At 46.7% G+C, this 22759-nt stretch overlaps 1 protein-coding gene across 1 annotated transcript in view; it reads right to left on the bottom strand.

The window, feature by feature from the left end:
- The window catches only part of LOC144752569 (poly [ADP-ribose] polymerase tankyrase-2-like), a 446314-nt gene that overhangs the window by 195223 nt on the left and 228332 nt on the right, over positions 1-22759 (bottom strand). The window contains exon 13 of the mRNA XM_078640458.1: positions 19989-20109. Coding sequence (XP_078496584.1) covers positions 19989-20109 — 121 coding nt within the window. The remainder of the gene's footprint in view (positions 1-19988; positions 20110-22759) is intronic.

The raw sequence follows: 22759 nt of genomic DNA, 5'->3' as shown, positions 1-22759 counted from the left end.
GGTTCGCTTGCAGGCATTAGATACAACAAAGGAGTCCAGGGGCACTTGACCCTTAATATAAACTGGGTCAGTAGAAGCAGCTTTATATTTTTTTTGTCAACTCTTGGGGTAAGTATTCTTGCTCTAACTGGGTCCTTGAATACTTCATTAGTGTGCTTTAGCATTCCTTTTAGCATTGGCAATGTCTAATGGATGTCTCATGCACCTAATTACAAGTGCATTAGGATATCACATACTTAAATAAGGTTGGTGAGATATAAATCTTGTTCATGCTGGAGATTCAGTTCACCATCCTCTAAATCACGCCCAAAAAACATTTGTTCCGAGTTAACATTTCTACTGAATTTACTTTGCTTTCAGTACTTTAAATAGAAATCTAGGTTTATAAGATACAGCACACTAATTTGTACTGCAGTGTCTTTCTATTGTATTAATAGCAGGAAGGATTCAGCTAGATCCAACTAGATTAAAAATAAGTGTCTAGTACATATAATATTCTCAGTGGTGTGCAATCCCAGGTTGAAATAGTGCACCTAGTCAATAAGAATTCTGCGGGGCGTTTTTTTTCTAAGAGCACAATTGACCAGAGTGGGTTAAATACCAGGAAGATGGCACTTTTCTACCAAATATTGAACATATGGTTTGATTTGGCCTGAGCGGTAGACATTCTTTTTTACTGAAATTAGTTTCAAAGAGACACCTAACGTCCACACTTTTAAATGGCATTCAGCCTTTTAATGTAATTCAGAAATCGCACCCTGAGATACAACAGGGAGACATTTGCCCAGTAAGGAAGTACGTTCTTCTGAAAGCAAAGAGCAGCCTCTGAGTGGTGAGACCTATTGCAGAGAATTTCGGCAGCTCCAGCGTTCGGCAATGTTTCTTACAGCTGCTGCAAGAGACTTGTTCCTCTCAGAATAGATGTTTGAGAAGATGGAAACTGCCCTTAAGGAAATTGTATCTGTAACACTGAATGTTCAGAATATTCTAGTGGAAGAAGTTATCCTTGTAACACGAGCAGTAGGGTTCAGAAACCCAATACTTCAATCAGACCTTAAAATAAACAAGTTATCTGTAACAATGGCTTAGCAGCTTGGAGATCTTCTAGATTCATTTGATGCACATTACTTTGCCATATAGTGGTTGGATGCTGATTCCCAACTCTTGTTTGAGGGCGTCGAGCATGGGAGTCATGTTGCCCTCCCTGCCAATTACCATACTCCCAGAATGCCAAAGTACGCTGTCTGCATTTTAAATGGTTTACCTTTTTCTAAGCAAATATTCGATTTATCTCTTGAAACCTAATTTTCCTATTAAAACTGTTTGCCTTCACTAGGGACACAGGCAGTTAGCACACAAATTTAGGAGAGCTTCAAGTTGTAAAAGGAGAATGTAACTTACCTCAGTAAGCATCTGTTTGTAGCATGTAGTACTGTGGATTCACAGTCTCTGCATATTACGGCCAACTAGTGTTGGGTTCGGATGTTTGCAAATTGTATTTCTTCAGAGGAAGCTTTCAAGTTATAGAATGCACGGTGACTCTGCCCTTAGTCGGGAATGCATAAGGGTACCAACACCATGGTGGATATTTTTTTGGCACAGCAGGTAAGAATATATATGTAAATTGATACTTGTATAGCGCACTACTCACCCGCAAGGGTCTCAAGGCGCTTGTACGAATACCGCTGTGGCACCCATCCTGGCTTTCCCTGTGAGGTGTCCACTCCTGGGCACCCCCAAGGTGGAGGCCAGGCATCCTTAGCGTTGTGGGGGCCGTTGTGGAGATTAAGCAAGCTATTCCCCAGAGTTGCGGAGTGGGACTCCATGATTGGAATAGGCACCGAGGCGAGAATGATCAGGTCCGTGGAATTTTTTGAGCCCAAGACCCGCCGAGGCGGGGAATTGAACCCTGGTCCCGGGCTAGACCTTTGCATCAGGGTCTGCCGCTCTAACCATTGAGCCACACTTCTCCAGAATAGGTATTGAATGGTGAGCGAACGCATTATGGTGCACTGTGTGTATAGTGAAAGTAAGTTAGGAGATAAAAAGATTATATCTGCAACAATAGCTACATGCTTCTGGGGAGGAGGCAGGGTGCATGGGAATCTACAGCACTACATGCTACGAATAGATGCTTACAGAGTAAGTAAAATGTTTCCATTTGTAATATGGGTTGCTGTAGCCGTGCCCAGTACAAGCAGTGAATGTGTGTGAGGTTGACCAAGTAGATGTCTTACATGACAGCTAGAGGGATAGTACCAAAGAAGGCCATGGCTGCGTGTGGAGTGCGCCCTGGGGCAACCAGAAGGGCTCTTTTTGCTTTATGGTAGGAAGTATGGATGCACTTGACTATACATCTAGCAATACCAGCCTCAGAAATAAACTTGCCTTAGCGAGGATTTGCAAGGCTACAAACAACTGATCGGACCTGTTGAAGATCTCCGTCCTGTCAATGTTAACACATGAGTGTGTTTAACATCTAGGGTGTGAATTGTTTTCTCTGCAACTGAGTCTTGTTGAGGGGAAAAAAGACGGGCAGCTCTATGGTTGGATTGCAGTGGAAAGGGGAAACTCCTTTGGGAACGTACTTCGGTCTGGCGTCTCCGAATGATCATGCCCATGTGCACATAAATGAAGGGTTCTTTGAGAGTGAGGGCCTGCAACTTCGTAATGAGTCTTACAGAGGTTATGGCTATGTGGAAAGCTACTTTCCACAAAAGGAATTACAAAGCACAAGAATACAATGGCTCAAAGGTAGGGGTTCCATGAGACTTATAAGGTCTAAGTTGAGGTTCCATACAGGGGCAGAGGGGACTCTGGGAGGATGACGCTCATGAGGCCCTCCATAAAAGCTTTGATTAATGGGATGCGAAAGAGAGAGGAGTGTTCCCTGTTTTGCATGTATGTGGCCATGGCAGCTAGATGTAGCCTTACAGAAATGTAGGCGAGGCCCGACTTTTGTAGATTGAGAAAATAGCAAATGATGTCCTGGACACTAGGCTTAACATGGTCTAGGTGACTAGAGATGCAATAGTGGACAAACATTTTGAAGCTCTTATTAGGTCATCAGGAATCTGAAATCAGGGTCTGGGAAGCCACCTACATACTAGATGTAGGGGTGGTACTGGGGAGTAGCAGGTTGGGGCCAATGGTTTCCTTACCTGGTGTGTCTAAACCCACTATTATGCCACCCTCCTGTAGGAGGGGGCAAAGCCCTAGCCCTGATTGGTTAAGTCCCACCATCTTGAAGATGGTGACCACTGAAAAATGTGCTTCACTTCTTCTCCAGCATCTTAGGGGTGGAGTTGGGGAAGGAGAGGCACACCTCCTTATCTCACTAAGTCTCCCCGCTGGTTCTCTCGCCAAAAGTGGGGGTTTGAACCAGGGGTTGCCATATGCTGCTAGCAGCAGAGGCTGGGGTTGCATTACAAAGACGGCAAGGCCTTTGAAGCTTTCCTCTCTAGCACTGTGCTCGTTCTGGGTAGGTGGCATGACACCTCCGCCCAGGATGGGCTTTGTTTTTGGCCTCAGAGAGCAGAAGCTCTCGACCCAGGGATCCAGAAACATGTCTGGTAGTGGCAGGCTGCCTAAACCAGTCAGACCACAGCAGGATTGGTAGGTTTTCAGAGGGCACCTCTGATGTGCCCTTTGGGTACATATTTTAATAAATACCACACTGGCATCAGTGTGGATTAATGAAGAGGAGTTGCTTGGTAGAAAACACTCCTAGGTTCGGCGAAGCCATCATGGTGCTGAAGAACTCACGTTGTTGAGTTTCCAGCCCTTGAACTGTCTATGGCTTTACTAGCACTTACAATGTTAAGAATAGACTTAGATATTGTAGGGGCACATCTGCTCATGCAGATAGGCCCACACCTGTGATATAGTGTACCTTGCTTTAGGGCATGTAAGGCCTGCTAGAGGGGCGACTTACTTATACCTGGCAGTGTGCCATGTCAACTTTGGCGTTTTTCAGTTTACCAAGGCATGCAGACTGCAGTGTCAGTGGCATGGCCTTGCTTAGTGGGTCCCCAGGGGGCTCTCTTCATTCCCCATGCCCTAGTGGAGAGGTGAGGGGCAGAAGCCAGGGCAGCTGAATTTGGAGCACAGGGTTCACGGTTCGATTCCCCGGGTCTGGCGGCAGCTCAGCTCAGCACCATGTGACTCTGGGCAATAGCTCACTTAATTTCCACGATGGCCCCCAGCGCCTTGAGACCCGTAAGGGTGAGTAATTTGCGCTTTACAAATACGGATTTACATTTTTACATTTAGGTACCATGGGCACCTTTTACAAGGGACTTACAGGGGGTCTGAAGTTCTGCCTATCATGGTACAGTTTTAGGGAAACAGCACTGGCACAGGGGACCTGGTTAGTAGGGACCCTATGCACTTCTAATCAAAACCACATCATTTTCCAGGCAAAGAGTGGGGGCTGACTATGTCAAAAGAGGCACTTTCTCACACTTTATAAGGACTCCCTTGAATCAAATGACTTGGAGGAAGTCCTTGAGAGTGAGACAGATCAATCCAGGTGAGGAGGTGGCCACACTCCTGAACTGTCATCTGGTCGAGATGTGCACTTAAGCTGGTGAGAGAGGAGTTTCTGGTAATGGCAACTTGTGGAAAAGGGACTGAGTAAGGCCCACTCTGTAACAGATGATGTTGTTGTTCCATCATTACAGAGCCCAATGGGTGGCGGCCTTTACCAACAAAAAATGTTCCCAGTGAACCTCCGCATGCGAACACTGAACTTAAAGGCATTCTTGAAACTGGCACACTTGGAGCCTAGTCTGGGGTACTGTGGCAAAACAAAATGTCATTATCCCTGCATGCGCATGACAGCTCGGACTGTGATGTGGCGATTGGGCAAAAAAAGAAGTAGGAACTGCTGGAATGCAAACATCCCCTGATGACGGACATAGGCTTTGTCTGTGACTGCACTGAGCACGGTCCACAAGAGGGCCTGAATCCCAAGCCATGAAGCAGCTTGGGTATAAGCTAAGCATTGTTGCTTGCCTGCGCTCTTCATCAGCCAAACGTCAATGTAGTGGAAAACGTGGATATTCCCCCTGCTAGGTGAGGGACTACCACTACTTGGCACTTTGTGAAAATCCTCGGAGCAGCAGTAACCATAAAAGGAGGCACTTTGAATTGATAATGTTGACCACTTACCACAAACTGCAGGTAGCGCTCGTTGGCAGTATGGACAGGAATGTGAAAGCAGGACTTCAGGACTAGTGCTGTCATTTAGTCACGTTGTTGGAGCAGGGAAAGGACTTCCTGCAGTGCTGCCAAGAGGACATGTTCTGACAGGATGTATTGATTGAGAGGCCAGATGTTCAAGATTTTTTCTGAGGGGGCCGTTCTTCTTGGGCATACGGAAATGTTTTTGAAAAAATAAACGCTGTTGCTCTGGTGGTAAGGAGAACTATGAGACCGCTTCCTCTAGAGTGCTGAGATGTTCTCTACTGAGGGCGTGTCTGTGGGAGGGGTATGTTGGGCTAAGTTGAGAAGATTTAGGCAGTAGCCATGGTAAACCACTGCAGGAATCCACTGCCCTGATCTGTGATTTCCTCCCAGGCGGAAAGGACATACTACACTACTACAATCTTACTACAGATGATAATGTGATCAGGGTAAGGCGGGGGCAAGTCAGTGCTTCGAGATGGAGTCCACTTTGATGGAGCTGCCTCTACCCTTGTTGTTACAGCACCTGTAGGCGCCACTAGTGCATACCTGCCTGCCTTTTGGTGGAAAGATTGCTGCTGCCTCTGGTCTAAGTTGGTGGGGTAAGGTAAGTAGCCTTAGCCTGTCCTCGAGGATGCGGACTCGGAAAGGAGCCTCTGAAAACCAGAGTCTAAAGGGCACCTATTGATTTTGCAATGCCAGTGTCCTTTATCTTCTCCAGCATCTCATCAACCTGGGGCCCAAATCGGTGTTACAATTGAAAGGCAGGTTGGGGAGATGCTGTGAAACCTCCAACTTAAATCCAGAGACACGGAAAAAAAGACATGGCGTTTGAGAAGACACTGGTGTTGATTCTCTAGGAGGAATCAAAGGCACACCAGACGGTAGTGTTGGAGATGGTATTGACCTCTTTCACTAGACTCCTCTGGGAGATGCGTGATCAGCTCCCACATTTCCTCTCACTGTGCTCATAGCAAGAGATGAGCCCCACAGAGTTGGCTATGCGCCAGTTTGGTAACCGAGCCTATGACCACCCTCTTGCCAGATGTGTCCAGCATCTTGCTCTCCCTGTAAGCAGCGGGTGTCACCCATGGCTTCAGCTGAAGCCTGCTTGCAGGACGTATGCATGATCAGAGTCGGATCTGGGCATGGTCCCTGATGTAGATGGGTTACTCTGGGAAGGGCTTGTACTTCATCATGACACTGGGTATTATCACCCTGGCCTTTACTGGATCCCTCGCCCGGAGGGTTGACATTGTATTGTCCCCCAAGGTTGTCTGTGAGCTCTGGCTTGAAGGATGAGTCCCACAGGTCAGCAGGGTCGAAAGGACTGCCTGGGTCATAAGGGGAGTGTAGAGATCCCTCTGGTGACTCTGATGGAGGCAGTATAGAGGTGGACATGGTTGTGATGGTGGAGCGATGGAGGAAGTAGAAATGGAGTATAAGGGGCAGGGGGTGCTACCTCGGTCACTACGCTTCTTGGGCATGGGCCTGGAGAGGTTTCCAATGCAGGGTTTTCCTCAAATGCCAGTCTCCTCTTCTGAGGCCGAGTCTCTGTGTGTTTCGGCTGTGGTTTTGACAAAATCTTCCCAGTAAGGGGATGGATAATGAAAGGGTTTGTACCTTGCATTAAACGCCTTCTGTTGCTTCTGGAGGATGGCCTACTCTGAAACCTCAGAGCAGAGTTGAGGGTTTTCTCAGTGTTCAGGTTGGCTTCGAAGTAGACTGGGGCTTAGGTGCTGAGTTCCTTGGAGCCTTCAGCTTTGAGTAGAGGCTTATTGGTGGCATTAGGACTCGATAGCTAAAAAGGTCAATGTCCTTTAATAAGTTTTTCTTCGGATCCGAGGCCTTTGTTCACTGCCGCCTGGAGCCTGTGGTGTTTTGCACACAGAGCTAGACACCAGACTCCCTCAGGAGAGGGGCTCTGCCTTGGCATCATGGGAGACTTGTGTGCGTGTCAGAGCAGGGCATACTTACAATCCTGGTAGAGGTCTTCATTCAAGGGCAGCTGGTTGTGGATATTTGTGGAGGATCATTTCCCTCCTCAAGAGTCACAGGCACTCAATGTGTTGGTATTTGAGTTGGGTGTTTGCTGAAGCTATGGGATGCCTGAAGGGCTGGCATCCTCACCTTTATCAGCGCCGGAGGGGTCTTGCTTGCCGAAGATTGTAGGGGTTGGTAATGGGCTGCTGGTGTATCTTTCATACTAGTTTCTCCCCCCAGTACTGTTGAGTCTTCCTCAACTAGAAGGAGAGGCAGGCTTCACTCGAGGGTTGTCATGGTCGCGGAAGGCATAGAGGTTACAAACCTCATGGTGATTCATCCACGGGTGCTTTGAGTAGCACCAAAGGTAGTATTGGAAGGACCTTTGTTGTATTAGCGTAAGGAGAGCTGCATTCTGCAGTCTGAAAGGTCGATACAAGAGGGGACATGGCCCAGGAAACAGGCAATAGGGTCTTGGCAATTGGGCACTTGATCAGTGGACCTCACTCTCTGTAAAGTGTTGTCGAGGGAAGTGCAGACAACCAAGATTTTTCCAACTCAGGGTGTCAGAGAGTCACAATGCGGACCTGAAGAAATATGTGACTCGAAAGCCTTCTTTAAAAGAAAGCAACTTGTAAACATTCAAGACCAACACTAGATGGCAGGAACATGTGTATCTACAGCAACACATGCTACAATCCTATTGTTACAGGTATGAAAACATGTTTCTTTCAGAGTGTGGATCTCTTCTTGTTTCAGATGCTATTCATCAACCATGTAGTTGTTTTAATCAGCCGAGGAAGTTGGGCTTGAAGGATGAGAGATTGCAGCTAGAAGCTTTAAAACAGCCTGCTCCCTTGTAACGCCTACATTTGGACATCCACACAATGATTAGTGAATGTGCGCACTGACCAAGTTGCTGAGCTTCAAGACAAATGTTGGAAGCGGCCTCTTTATAGGATATATCAAAATGAGATCCATCATTCAAAGAGTCCAGGGGTTCCCTTACGAGTGGACAGGGGCCTGCTCTAGCAATCCCAAGATGCTCTTTTAGTGTGGTCGAGTAGCCTTAGGCTTATCAGAGGGGCGTGTTGGACATCTGCAAATGCATACAATAATCAATATATTATATACATGACTCAATAGGAAGATCCACTCCAATCTAAAAAAAAAAATAACACATTGTTCTATATATTTAGGAACCTGGACCAATTTGATCAATTAAGTAGGTTTTGCAATAGAAATACTTTTGTATTTAAAAAGTCAACAGTGCAATTTTTAGAAATTGCAATGTCATCCTGTGGGAGGAAGCTCAAGTACAGCATTCAGCTGCAGTACAGCGACTTACAGGTTCAATCTCCAAGAGGTAAGTTGAGTGGTACTCAACTCCTCCCTCTCCATGACCCGACAGGTCAACGCCGTGGCATCCACCTGCTTCGACACCCTCCAAAAAACCTTCAAATGGATCCCCCCCAAATCAAGGATAACCGTCACACAAGCGCTCATATCCAGCAGACTGGACTACGGAAACACTCTCTATGCCAAGATCAACAAGTCTTTGCTCCGCAAACTCCAGACCATACAGAACACCGCAGCCAGGCTCGTCCTCGGCATCCAGTGACAGGAACACATCATCCAGCACCTGTGCAACCTCCACTGGCTCCCCGTCGAGAAGAGAGTAACCTTCAAGATTCTCACCCATGCCAACAAATGCCTCCACAACACCGGACCCCAATATCTTAACGACAAAATCGCCAAGAGGAACCTCCCATCCGCCGACCTCGCCCAACCCCTGCACACCCGCAGAGCAAGAACGCGGGGAAAACCTTCTTCTACATCGCGGCCAAGTCTTGGAACATACTCCCGATCAACATCAGGTGCGCCCACACCCTGCACATCTTCAAGAAGACCCCCAAGACCTGGCTCTGCCACTAACCGGAGTTGTTTCCCCCCACCCCTCCCACCGAGCTCCTTGAGACCCTCAAGGGTGAGTAGTGTGATTTTAATTTGTCTGATTTATTAATTGATTGATTGGTGGACAAGGTCCAAGGTGCACCAGTAGAACACCACCGGCGTCACTAGGGCAGCCGGGTGCATGAGTGCAAAAAGCGTCCGGTCCCCAATGTTTATATAAAGAATGATCCCCGTAGATTAAGAGGCTGCAGGCTTTGACTGAGAGGCCAGTTGGGCTGAATCAACAGGGGGGGCTCAAGCCTCACAATGCACAGGCTGCAGGCGATGTCGGGGAGTCCATGAGCTGCAATACCACAGTGGACTCGGTCTCTGGAGGACCACGCTGACACCGTTGCCCACTCAACTTGGACTTGAAGCGAAGGGTGCAGTGGTGTCATCTGGCATTGAGTTTCCGCGGTTTTGAAGTCCGCTCAGGTTTCTTTGGGTTGACTGCAGGATGCAGGGGGAACAGGTCTGATTTTCCACTGGAGTCCTTGGTTCCAGGTTGAAGTGCTGGCAGATCCTGGGATTTGGGGACTCATCTGCTGCAGAACAAGTCCTCTATTGGCACAATTGTCAAAGTAAGCAGGCAGGCCGGCAGGGATGGCACCAAGTCATTTGCTGGATCTTCCTGTCTTGCTCTTTGTGACTTCATGCCAGTCTTCTTTCAGGTCGGCAGGATATGTTTTGCCGGTGCCAGGGGCTCCCCTAAATACTTAATTTATGGGAGTTTACGGGGAATGTAGGGTAGTAGCTAGTAGGCGCTACTGGCCCTTGGGGTCACTACGCCCCCTATAGGACCACCTCCTGCGGGTAGTCGGTATTAACCTGTCCCACAATTCTTAAGTTTGGCAACACAAAGATGGCTAGCTCTGAAAAGTTGTGCAAATCCTCAGATTAGGCCACCTATGGGGTGGTACTAGGCTGGGGGTGGGCACAGCCTTCCTTACAGGCACATTTTCCCACCTGTCCAGGTGCCAAAGGGTCCTGGGCAAAGGGGGTCAGCTCCCTCCTGTGAGGGGACCCAGAGTTGCATTTCAAAGGTGGTAACTTCTTTAAAGCTCACCTATCTTGGAATGCTAATCCGGTCATGTTTCTTAACTCCTGAGAGCAACAGCTCTCACCATTGGGGATCGGACACTTGTCTTTAATGGCAGGCAAGCAGAAACGAGTCAGCCAACACACCAGGGCCTGGTAGGTTTTCAGGGGGTACTCCAGCACATGTTTTAAAATGGCTTCGCTGTTCCCGTGCACTGGCAGTAATGGGACTGACCAGAACAGGACTTGTAAATAACAAGGATTTTGGGTAATAAGAAGACATCATTACTTACTGTAATTAGATATCACTCCTGGGACAGGGTAAAACATCAAATGAAAAAGAACATTCCAAGGAAATATGGGACAAAAGCAATGTAAAAGAAGAGTTCAAGAAAGGTTATGTTAAAAAGACATGCGTTTTAATAATTACAACAAATCATGTTTATATTAAAAATAAAAATCAATCAATTTCAGTGGTGCATTTAAAAATCATTACACATAAAACAATGGAGAAAAAAGATGATGGTAGCTTTCGACGTGCGTTTCGACTCTGGGCGTGTCTTCGTCAGGAAATACCATCAGACATAAAAATTTATGAAATCCAAGAGGATGAAGCCAGCCTGCAGTGGATTTAAACGGCTGGGGGTTAGAGTCCTTGTCTCAAACGAGGTACTTCAGCTGTGTATTTAAAGAGAACGAACAATGGAATACATGTATTTGGAAAATTCTGTCCGTATCGGTTTGGCGGTGAAACACTTGATATTCTAAAATGCACGGAGGTGTGCTCGGATATATGAAACACTGCGCCACGTGTGCTTAAAAGCCAATTTGCATAATGGTCCTGTCAGGATACAAGATTAGTAGAAGCACAAACTGGCTGTAAAACGGGCTTCTGATAATGCCGTTCGTTCTTGAGGGACAATGATAGCCCCCTTCACTCTGCCGATGCGTGGCTGATGTCGGCTCGAAGAGAAACCACTGAAATGTATTGATTTTTGTTTTTAATATAAACATGATTTGTTGTAATTATTAAAACGGATGTCTTTTTAACATAACCTTTCTTGAACTCCTCTTTTACATTGCTTTTGTCCTATATTGCCAGGGAATGTTTTTCATTTACTGACCAGAACAGGGGCATATGTACTCATGCAGGTTTGCCCTCACATGTAATATAAAGCACCATGCCTTAGGGCTGTAAGGCCTGCTGTAGGGGTGATTTACAGATACTACATGCAGTGTTAGGGGACATGGCACACAGGGATATGTGTCATGTTGTGTTTTCACTTTAGTCTGTACCAAAACACACAGCCTGCAATGGCAGTCTTGCATGTGCTTGGTGAGGGGTCTCTTAGGGAGGCGCAATGTGTGCTGCAGCCCTGAGAGACCCTTCATTAGTGCCTCATGACCTAGGTACCAGGGGTACCATTTACCAGGGACCTAGAGAGTACTAAAGTTATTGCCAATTGGGAGGAAACAATTGTACAGTTTTAGGGAAAGCACTGGTACTGGGGACCTGGTTAGCAGGTACCTAGTACAGTAACAGTCAAAGCTGCTTCAGATACTAGGCAAAAGGTGGGGGGTACTGCAATAAGACTGCAGCTTCCTATTACAATGTTAATATAGACATTTGATAAGAAGACTAGTGTGGCACCTTTATTCTAAAATGTGTACTTGGTGTATGCTTTAAGCTTTTCCTGCCAAGTTGTAGCATATTTGGATTGTATGAACTAGCCACCTTGCTACTGTCCCTTTTCATACTCATACGCTTTGAGCTGAGGAAGTCACAAATAACTGTTTGCTGTTTCTCATTGATTTTATTTCCTGAATGCAGAACATACTAGATGTCCTCACATCAATGGTGTGCAAGATTCTTTCTGCCTGTGTAGAAAAAGGCCATGATTTGGTTGACATGAAAGTGACAAACCACCCTAGTAATAAACTGCACGTTTGTTTTTGTAACACTCTGTTCCTGTATATTTGGATATGTGGCTCATGAGTACTTAGTAAGAATAATAGGTGTTCAAGCTCTAAGGGGGTTGTCTTCAGGAAGGCTTTTTAAAACAAATGCATGTGGTGTTAGATTTACACATCGGCTCACACAAATGCTTCAGGAGTTGTGCTAGAACCAATATAGGTGCTGGAGTGGAGCGGAAAATATTTTTACTCCTTGTAAAAAACGTTTGATTACTGGGAAAATGAAAAGGTTGCTTTTAGATGGTTCTTTTGTGAATACAACTAAAGCAGATAGGTATAATTATGTAGATGTGTAGGGGAGTTTGGAGGCCAGCAGGTGCAGTCAGTACTTGTTAACGGTCACGTAATTTTTACAGTGGTCTAGGACATTGTCATTAGCGCTACTGGACAAATTTTGCCCACTTGGCTGCATAATATTTCCTTATGTTAAGCTTTTTGCCTCCATGATTACATACATGCTTTTTTGAGGAGCCAACCAGCTAAGCTGCTGTTTACTGAGTGGGGGTGGCATACTTTCCTACACTACAATGTTAAAATCACCATTAGGTGTAAAGACCATATCTGATGAGCCCACTGCAAGGCTCAATATTATTACTGTCTTGTTTGTACACTTATTGAACACTTATTAAGACAGGGGAATTTGTGGTAAGGAGTCACCAAAAATCCCTGACTAATTCACTGACCGTAGCAAACAAAGTGATAGATTGGATGTTTCAATTAATTTCAGTACCTAGAGATCACTCAGAACCCCATTACAGACCAATAATTTGGCTAATATCCACTCTGAACAGACCTGGTGTATGATAATCCATTTAGGTCCAGCTCCAATAGGAGCAGTCAAGCCTAACTGCCAGGCCATGTCCCCTACAGATAAGAAGAGAAATGACCCCACACCAGTTTCTGCCAGCTAACTCCTCGTCGGTCCTGAGACACAGTGAGCACAGGACCCCTGCCTGGGTATAGCCGTGGCACTTAGTCTATAAGCTGAAACAAACTACCAGGTGATTGACGGAACACTTGAATTAATCTTAGCAAATGGCGTTTGCTTCTTCCGCATTCGCCAGCACTGCCACTCTAGACAGAGATTTTCCATATGTAAATCAGTCTTGGTTCTACTCCAATAGGAACAGTATTGCCCAAACTGCAAGGCCATGGCCCCTCAATAAGGGACCCAGATTCAGCGTACTTAGGCCTCAATTATGAGTTACAGATTCAGTCTTGTAGAAGAGTGCACACAGAAACCACATTTAAGTACAGCCATCACACTTACGGCATCAACTGCACCAAATATCATTGTTTTAGCTCAATATGACATTCTATGAGAGCGACCCAATGTGAGAAAGTGCAATCTTTCTTTCCTTGGTATGCCCCCACTTTTGATGTGCTTGACTGAGTGTGCCCTGGGTCCCTGCCAATCAGGTACCCAGGGCCTGTGTTCCTTCCCTAAAGAGAAAAGCTATGCTGAAACAAAATACCCAATTGGCACCTCTGGCCACCTGTCAGTCCCTAGTAAATGGCACCCTAGGTACCCAGGGCATGGTGACCAGAGGAGACCCCTGAGGACTACAGCACTTATTGTGCCACCCTCAGGGGCCCTGTACCCAGGCATCCACACACTGCCTTTGCAGGCTGAGCGCCTAAGTACAGAACTTAAACAAGAGTCGACATGGCACACATCCCTGTGTGCCATGCCCACAGAACCCACTGCCCTGGCATTCTTCAGTCACCCCACTAGCTGGGTTCACTATGCCAGAGGTGAGGGCACAGGGGCATGAGCCCTGTGCCCCTACAGTACCCAGAGCCATTCCTGGGCACTGTAAGTGCAGTGATGCCATTTAAGGGTATATGGGGCGGGGAGGTCGTCATTACGAACTCCACAGCACCATAATGGCTACACTGAAGACTGACAAGTTTGGTACCAAACTTCTCAGCACATTAAACCCGCACTGATGCCAGTGTGGGATTTAATGTAAAATGCACGAGAGGGCATCTTAGAGATGCCCTCCAAAACCCAAACCTACAATCCCCGTCTGGGCTGAGTGGCTGCAGAGGCTGCCACACAGCAGACATGTTGCTGGACCCCTGGGTGGATAGACCCCCGCTCCCCTGGGTCTGCAACAATGCACATCCTGGGCGAGGTGTTATGTCTCCTCCCCCAGGATGGACAGGGGGGAAGCTTCAAAGGCATACCGCCTCAGAGCTTCTCCAGACCATTTGCTGTACCCAGCAACTGGCCCCCACCCGTTCTACTCCCACTCTGGCGGGAAGACTGGTGGGAAAAACTATGTCAGGAAGGAGGGTGTGCCAACCTTTGCCAACTCCACCCCTCAGGTGGAGTAGGCGAGGTGAAGCATGACCCCGGGCTCCGGCCATCTTGTAGATGGGAGCCCTGCCCAATCCCAGCTAGGCTCCTGCCCCCCTCCCACAGGAGAGGAGCAGGCTAGGGGGTGTCCTCACCCCAGGACAGGGACCCATTGGTCCAAGCCCTTGCCCTACCTGTAACGCCCCTAAATTTAGTATTTAGGGGCTCCCTGAACCTTCCTTCCTCAGATCCCGATATCAAAAGAAGAAAGAAGATCAAGAAGAAGAAGACCCGCCGCGCAGCTGCTAACAACAGGACAACAACAACTGACTTGGCCCCAGCCCTACCGGCCTGTTGATCCTGGAACCGGCTCCTGCCTAGTCCCAGCGACCTCCGCGCCCAGCAACCTTGGGACAACCAGAGGACCTGCCTGCCTTGACCTTCTCGAAGATTAGGACTCCCATTAGCAGAGGCTCTGCTGCAACAACCCACCTGGTGCCCACCAGGAAGCTCCGGACCAGCCCACTCTGCACCAGCCGAGCCCAGACCGGGCCGGGCCAACCCGAACCAAGACCACGAGGACATCCCCCCGGCGACTGGGGCCTGAAGGCCAGTGCCCAAAGACCCTCCTCGGCGAACCAGCCGACGCCTGCAGACTCAAAACCAGGGGCCACCCCAACCGAGACCAGCCGAAGGTAAGCTTTTCCGACCCCCAAAGACACCCCTGCACCCGGCTGCCTCCCTTTTGGGATACCTACATGTGCTCCAAGATCCCAACTTACCTCCCGAAGTGCTGGTCGCCCTGGAGAGTCACCGTCCCCGAGCCTGCAGCCTCTATTCCTTTTTCAAGATCCTCATTGGATAACATTGAGCGTCCGACGCTCAAAAGCACCCTGCACCCAGCCGCCCGAGTCCGCTGGCTGTGACCTCTCTGTCCTATCTTACTTCCCCCCCCTTGCCCTGAGCAAGTGACCAGTAGCCCAGCTCCCAGAGCCGCGTGGCCTGCTAGCCAGCCGCCACCAACCGAAGGCCCCCCTTCCCTCATTGGATAACATTGGGCCTACCTACATCTGCACCCAGCCGCCCCTGTGCCGCTGGGACTGAACTAACTGTACTCACCTGACCCTGGGGGACCCCTGAGTCTACGCCCAGAACCCTAACTTCACCAACCAAGTACTCACCTGGAAACCGGTAATTCACTTACCTGCCATTGGATAACATTGACCCATTTTGACTGGTCAAGTTTTGAAAACTGAAAACATTCCTATAAAATCAGCCAAAGTCCGAATTCGAAAATACTCACCTGTGACCAGGAGAGAAGTCAGTACTGTACCTTTCAGCCCAGCACTGAACCGCAAAAGTAATCCCTAGCGGGTTTACCTGTAACCTGTATTTTCTCCATAGGGACCCATTGTCTGCTTTTCTATGAAATTTCTTCTAAGTGTCTACTTTTGAAAACTACAAATATTCTTTAAAAATCGTACAAAATAGTGAAACGTAATTACCTACCTGGCCCTAGGAGACTAGTGCTGGGTTACAAAAGTAACACAATCGTACTTTACCTGTAACCTGAATTTCCTCCCATTGGATAACATTGTCAGAATCACCTTGAAAAGTTTTTAAGTGTGAACTTTTAAAACAGCTTTATATTCAGGAAAATTCATCACAGTAACTAAAACGTTTTTGCTAACCTGGTTTCAGCTTAGACCCCAGGACTGAATGTAAGATCTAGTCCTGGAACTACCAAAGTAATCCATAAAGTAATCAACTGTACTTTCCTATGAAAAACCCATTGAGCTCAATGCTAGAGTGTGTTTCAGAACTATGTTGCTTATTATCTATCCTGCAATTATTGTGTGTACAAACTTATTGCTCCTCTACAAAGTATTTACATGAGAGTACTTGTACCTTGAAAAGTATATTTTTATAACTGTTGGTTCTAAAAATAACACAACTATATCTGAGGATATAACAATTGGCCTGGAGTTCAGTTCTTGAGTGTGTGAAACCTTTTGCTGACTGAGTGTGTACAACAAATGCTTTACACTGTCCTCTGATACTGCCTTACTGCTCGACCAAGCTACCACTTTGGAGAGTAAGGTCAGTTCTGACTTTCACCTCTGTTATGCCTCTGGGGTTGGTGGACTCTATACACACTGTACTTCCTTCTAGTCCAGTATATATAGAGCCACTTTCTCACACCTAACAAATACAAATCTGTCTTGTTCCTGCTCCAATAAGAACTGTTCAGTGGAGATCTGGCTTGGCTTTCAGTAATAGTTAAGTGAGGGTCCACAGAAGCACAAGTGTAATTATATATCTGTAAGAGACATTAGTTAGTGATAGATGCCTTACCTTAGAATAATCCCCAGGCGTCAGACTGGATCCGGAAAGTTTTGCTTAGCAGTACCCCAGCGCGTCGGTAAGTGGAGTTGTGCGGCTCGGCGTCCGTCACTGGCGTCGTGAGCGCCGAGATGACGTCATGGAGACTACTTAGTTCTGTACACGACTTTCCGCGCCGAAACGCAGAGCCATGCAAGATACTGACCATTGGTGCATGAAACTAGGGCCCTAAAAGGGGATGACCTTAACCCTAGTAATCAGTTCGCAGAACGGGGAGGATGGATGGGGTGGTAAGAAATCTATCACTAACTAATGTCTCTTACAGATATATCGTTACACAAGTAGTAACTTGTGCATCTTAAAGAGACACGTTAGTGATAGATTCCTTATCTTAGAATAGACACCCCAGTAATACCAACCCCGGTGATGGGTCTGCGAACAAGATTACACCAGAAAGTCAATATTCCGTCCCATGCCTTCTTCAGGACCACTACTGTGTTGCTACTGCAATTGTGTAAAAAACTATATTAAATGAATCTATAATGTATGAAGATACATAAAAATACCCCAGAGACGGTTGGAGCAGATACAACCGAATCACCTGTGCTTGGGCATGTGTAATACTTCCTGTGCAAATCCCGTACAGCTCACGGTTTCCGACTTGCATGGACGGTACCTCCATGCCTTGGAAGACCGTCCGAGGTACCGACAGGAAGAGCGGTACCTCCGTATTCCCTGAGCCGCAGCCAGGTGAGGTGAGGTCCAGCCTAGGATCCGAATTAGGATACGGCTCTGGCCGAGGCCAAGCCGGAGCCGTATCCTAATTCGGATCCCAGGCTGGAAAAAAAGGTATGAAACCAGGGCAGGGGTGGGATAAAGGGCACCCGGTGCGGCGAATGGGGCGGAGCCAAGGGTGGCGCCGGGGCCGGAGCCATAGGCGATGCACCGTTGTGGCGCCTGAACCAGCGGCGCAGGATCCTGTGGCACCGGGGCTGGCGCCGCTGGTGGAGCGGCTGGGCCAACAGGATCTGGACATGAGACCGCGGGGCCCGGAGGCGCGCCGGCGGGAGCCCAGGGCCTACAAAGGCGGTCCATGGCAGCAAGAAACTCTTGCATCTGTTCGGGAGTTGCCGACTGACCCGGGTGTAGCGGGTAGGCCGCAGGACTCCCCAGCTCCAGAGGAACTGCACGGGCGGAGCCCCTGTCCCGCTCGTCTGCCTCCGGGGAGCGACAGGGGGACGTAGGAGAGCAAACACGCTTCTTCTACTTCTTTTTATGGCGTCGCTTACCGGAATCTGGAGGCGAAGACTTAGAGCCCGAGGAGCGACAGTTCCGGTCCCGTGAATGGGCCCTAGACCCAGAGCGGCGGTGAGAGGAATGCCGGACCTCCAGCAACTTCCAGCCCCGTCCCGCAAGGCCTTCGGGGCCATGGCTCGACAGTCCCGGGAGTCGTGGTCAGTCTCCAGGCAGTAGAGGCACACATCGTGGGATTCCGCCCCCGACCTGTTATGGCGGCACGACCCACAAGACTTAAATCTGGGCATCCCTACATGCACCAGGAGACAAGAGAAGGAGACAAAGTCTCAAAAGAGTAGTCAGAAAATGACTGAGGTACGTGCTCAATCTGGATCTGCGCTTTTGGCGCGTAAAAAGAAAAAAACCACGTCAGAGCGCATGAGTGGCTTCTAAGTAGTCTCCATGACGTCATCTCGGCGCTCACGATGCCAGTGACGGACCCAGAGCCGCACGACGCCACCTGGAGAGGTGTGGCGCCGCGGCCAGGGCGACTGACGCTGGAATCTGGGGACCACGGTTCGATCCCCGGTCCGGCGGCAGGTTAGCCCAGCACCATGTGACTCTGGGCAATAGCTCGCTTAATCTTCCCGACGGCCCCCAGCGCCTAGAGACCCTTACGGGTGATTGTGCGCTTTACAAATGTGGACTTTACTTTACTTTACCGACGCGAAGGGGTACTGCTAAGCAAAACTTTCCGGATCCAGTCTGACGCCTTTGGATTATTCTAAAGTAAGGAATCTATCACTAAAGTGTCTCTTTCAGATCCACTACTCTAAGCCAAGAAGGCCTAATCGAAATTGTGCCAGTTTATAATTGTCGGATTGCCATGTTTGCAGCATCCAGTGACTACTTAAGGCATGTGTTGGCAATAGTCTTTCCCTCTTGTAAGACAGACTTTGCTCTTTTCTTAAACTAAGCAAACAGGTGTTGCATGAGTTCTCTTATTTCTTCCAACTGTTGGTTGCTATACCTTCCAAGCAGAGCACCGGAATTGGTTATTCTCAAATTTATGCTGCCATTGTTGCCATTTCTCTACCCAGTGTCTTCAACCACTTATTGTCTTTGTCTGGAGGAGAGCCCAAAGAGGACAGTGCATTCACCCATTTGTGAGCAGCAGTGACAATCCCTAAATGTGCTGGCACATTAGTCTTTGTGTATGGTGTGTTCTGAGAGAGATTATATGCTTTTTCTCTACCCTTGAGGTTTCTGCCTTGAAGGACGATGGCTCTCAGAGGGCCTCCTCTTGTGGGCAGTGTATCCTTATTTGCCTAAACGCCCCATTCTGGCTTTCGTCCTCGAGGGTTATCGGCAATTCGTCCTCAAATTATCCTTTGGCTCTTTACTTGGCCCAGGAATTATTCATAGGGGTCTGACAACACCTCTGGTCATCGCCCACAGGGAAAAAAGTAGGGACACGAGATGGAAGACAAGTGCACAGCATTTGAATTGAGAAGAGATCAATGCTGAAAACGTATAGACAGTATTAGGGATTTATGCAGTGTGATTTCCCTGATCCTTGGCATTTCTTCATCAATCTGCCACAGGCCACATATGCAGTGGGAATGTCGGGAGCTTTCAAATGTTTGCCAGAGGTTCTGCACTTGTACAGGCAGAGACAAATCATCATCAAGGTTTATTTGAAAGCCTGTACCTACTCCACTGAAGCTACAACTGGTGGAAGACTTACCTTATTCAAGACAAGCAAATGCTTAGATTACATCTGCACTAGCATCTTGTAAGGGTGCAAATGATGCAAGTACAGCACTTTCTGATGGTTCTTTGAGACCCACAGGCCAACAATCACTACCTACTGTAGGAGATATAGGAGTATTACACTTAAACTTATTGACTAAGACTCTTACAAACATAGCTAGTGAAAATAAACATGCATGAAAATATTTCTGTACTGTACCTTGTTGCCCAGAGATCAATCGTTCAGCATACTTGATGATCTTATGCCTGTGGCCGTAGGCATTAATACCAATGTCCTTCAACTCTTTATGTCCCATTTCAAAAAGTACATCTAGTGTAATCTAGAACAAAGGCAAAATATTTACTTGACAGATTTTTTGCGACTGAGTTGATTTATTAATCTAAATATTTCTAAAACAACGCAGATACCCTTACAATGATCATGATCCCATCTACCCACAGAAATGCAGGTTTGCAAAGGTCAGGTTCTGTAGCCACTACTAACTCTGGCACAAATTAACACTGAGATGTAGATGTTCTACGAGATTTTTGCCAGAGGACAAACATTAGATCTTTCCTAAAAAGGGCGATGATTTCAGTAGTGGGCAATCTATACGGACTACAGATTGGTCAACATCAAATATCAGCACATTCTCAACGACTGACTCTAAAACCCACATGAGGATTGAAAATATCATAATCAATTGCAGATGTGGGTCAGATTGCAGAAATAAGAACAAAAACTTAAAATGTTACATCAATGCCCAATACGTCCAATGTGGTGTCAACGATACACAGAACACTTAGACAGAGGCTTTAAACCTAGATAACATTCATCTCTTGGCTTTAAATTCTGGATACCACTGTGCAACATTCCACTGAGCCTGGTCTTAATGAACAGTTACCTTGAAATCATGGTCAAACCATATTGGAGTTTGAGCAAAAGTATGCTATCAAACCCCAGGGATAAAATTCAGATAACAGATATAGGAGATCACCGGTTTGAACAAGAGTATACACAAGACAAATAAAGACCTGTTGCTAAAATGAAATTGTGCGTCCATAGTCGGTTTCACTATGTCTTACAACCAAGAAGCTAAAACGTAACCCAGGGGAAAATAAAATTTACGTTAGACTATTTCTGAAAGTGGTAACTGCCCCATGGAGAAGACAGGTGGTATCAACATGTACAAAGGGACCCCCTCATAAGGTTAATTATGGCCAAGGAACAGAGGGGAGCAAAAGAAACTACAATGTGAAGACGTTCCTACAGTGGCCTTATACTTTAAATAAGCAACTATGTCTATAAATGTAGCAAGCGGGTGACAAAAACACAATATATACTAAATTTATTCCAAACATATAAATTTTTATTATCTTTTTTTCTTTTTTAATTCATCTCAACTGTTATCAATCCGAATTTATCAGAGAATTATTCTCAATTCATATCAAAAAACTCAAAGACAAATACATTAGAATCATAAATATCTACAAGGAAGATAATAATTAAAATTACCCCTTGGCAACAACCATATCTCTCAACACACTCACGTGTTAACAATCATACCACACTCAACCACACTCTAGGATGGAGAAGGAACTGAATTGTTAGCAAGATGACAATGCTAAAACATGTGGGAGCCAAGATGTAACTTTAGGCTCTCGCAGCAGGTCTACGCGCGTTTCGGCAGCTTTAGGCCGCCTTCATCAGGACCTTTTTCATCGTGACTGTTCAAATACCAGGGGATCTGAAAAAAATATACATAAAAAATGACCAATTTGTCACCACCCAAACATTAAAACTGATTAATTTCATTGCTAGACAACAGGGGCTCAACAGCGTGACCACAATAAGACAAGGCATCAATGCATCAATTAACCAGGGCCAGCCGGGAGAAATCAGACTGCCCAAAACGATACCATATTGTACTGCTATTGGTAATGTTGACAGCAGAAGGATTTATAAAGTAATAAAAAACACACAAGGGCATGTGAATGTTCCCCAAATTACCAAAAGCAAATTTCAAAAATGTGTGAGGTATCAAAATTCAAGGCCTCTTCATGTGCCCTCGACTAGTGCTAATAACCAAAACAAGGGCATGGCCCACATGCTTACCAGTCGCCCCAAACAAGTGGAGTCGCCAAAGACGTCTTCAGTAAATATCAAGGGACAGAGCGTCCTATATTGTCAAGAAATTGCTGCAGAGAAAGGATTCCTCATATTAAATCCAAACTCAACATTTTCAGAACAGACCTGTACGAATTACTTAAATAAGATCCGTGTCTCATGTCACAAAAATGTTACAGAAAGGAAGATACCTTTTAATACAAGGAACCGCGTTGACAGTGATTTTTGCGCAACACGAATTCGTAATTTATTCACAGATGTTCGAAGTAGGAAGGAGACTTAGGGCATCGACGGTCAGCGGTGATTATTTATACCATGATCTATAATGGCAAGAAAACAGTTTTCTAAATCAATAGATTTACTTAAATTCACAATTTTTACAGCAAAGTTTTAAAAGCTGGAAAAGGAGGAGACGAGAGCAACCTAAAGTAGGGCGTAAGCTTACTTAATGTGAACGTTTGGTCCCATATGTAGATCAAACCGGCTTCTCAGTCGTGGACCCTGCAACGTGGAAGTAAAGCATATAAATCCAAGCAGTCCAGACAACTAGGGTCAGCGTAAATAACGAATCATTACTAGCTATTAATTGTGGTCCCGCCCATGCGCTAACATGGACGAAAGAAGTAACGTAAGATTCTATAGCAGTGTGTTGGTTCGGGGAGGTTAAAGAACCTTACACAGTATATCAGAAAAACGGTAACTTGAATGCTCGCATATTAAATGCAGAGATTTCCCAGCCAGTCTGTTAAGAGACAGGGAGAAGCCTTACTCAAGTTTCAGGCAGCATGGACGTTTAAAACGGTGAAAAAGCATGGAGGTAATAAACCTGTATATGCCAATAAGTAAATGTAGCCTAAATCCAT

Source organism: Lissotriton helveticus, chromosome 5_1, assembly GCF_964261635.1.
Source record: "Lissotriton helveticus chromosome 5_1, aLisHel1.1, whole genome shotgun sequence".
NCBI classification, from domain to species: domain Eukaryota; kingdom Metazoa; phylum Chordata; class Amphibia; order Caudata; family Salamandridae; genus Lissotriton; species Lissotriton helveticus.
The sequence above is the reverse complement of the archived record's forward strand: the minus strand, read 5'-3'. Positions and strand labels throughout refer to the sequence as shown.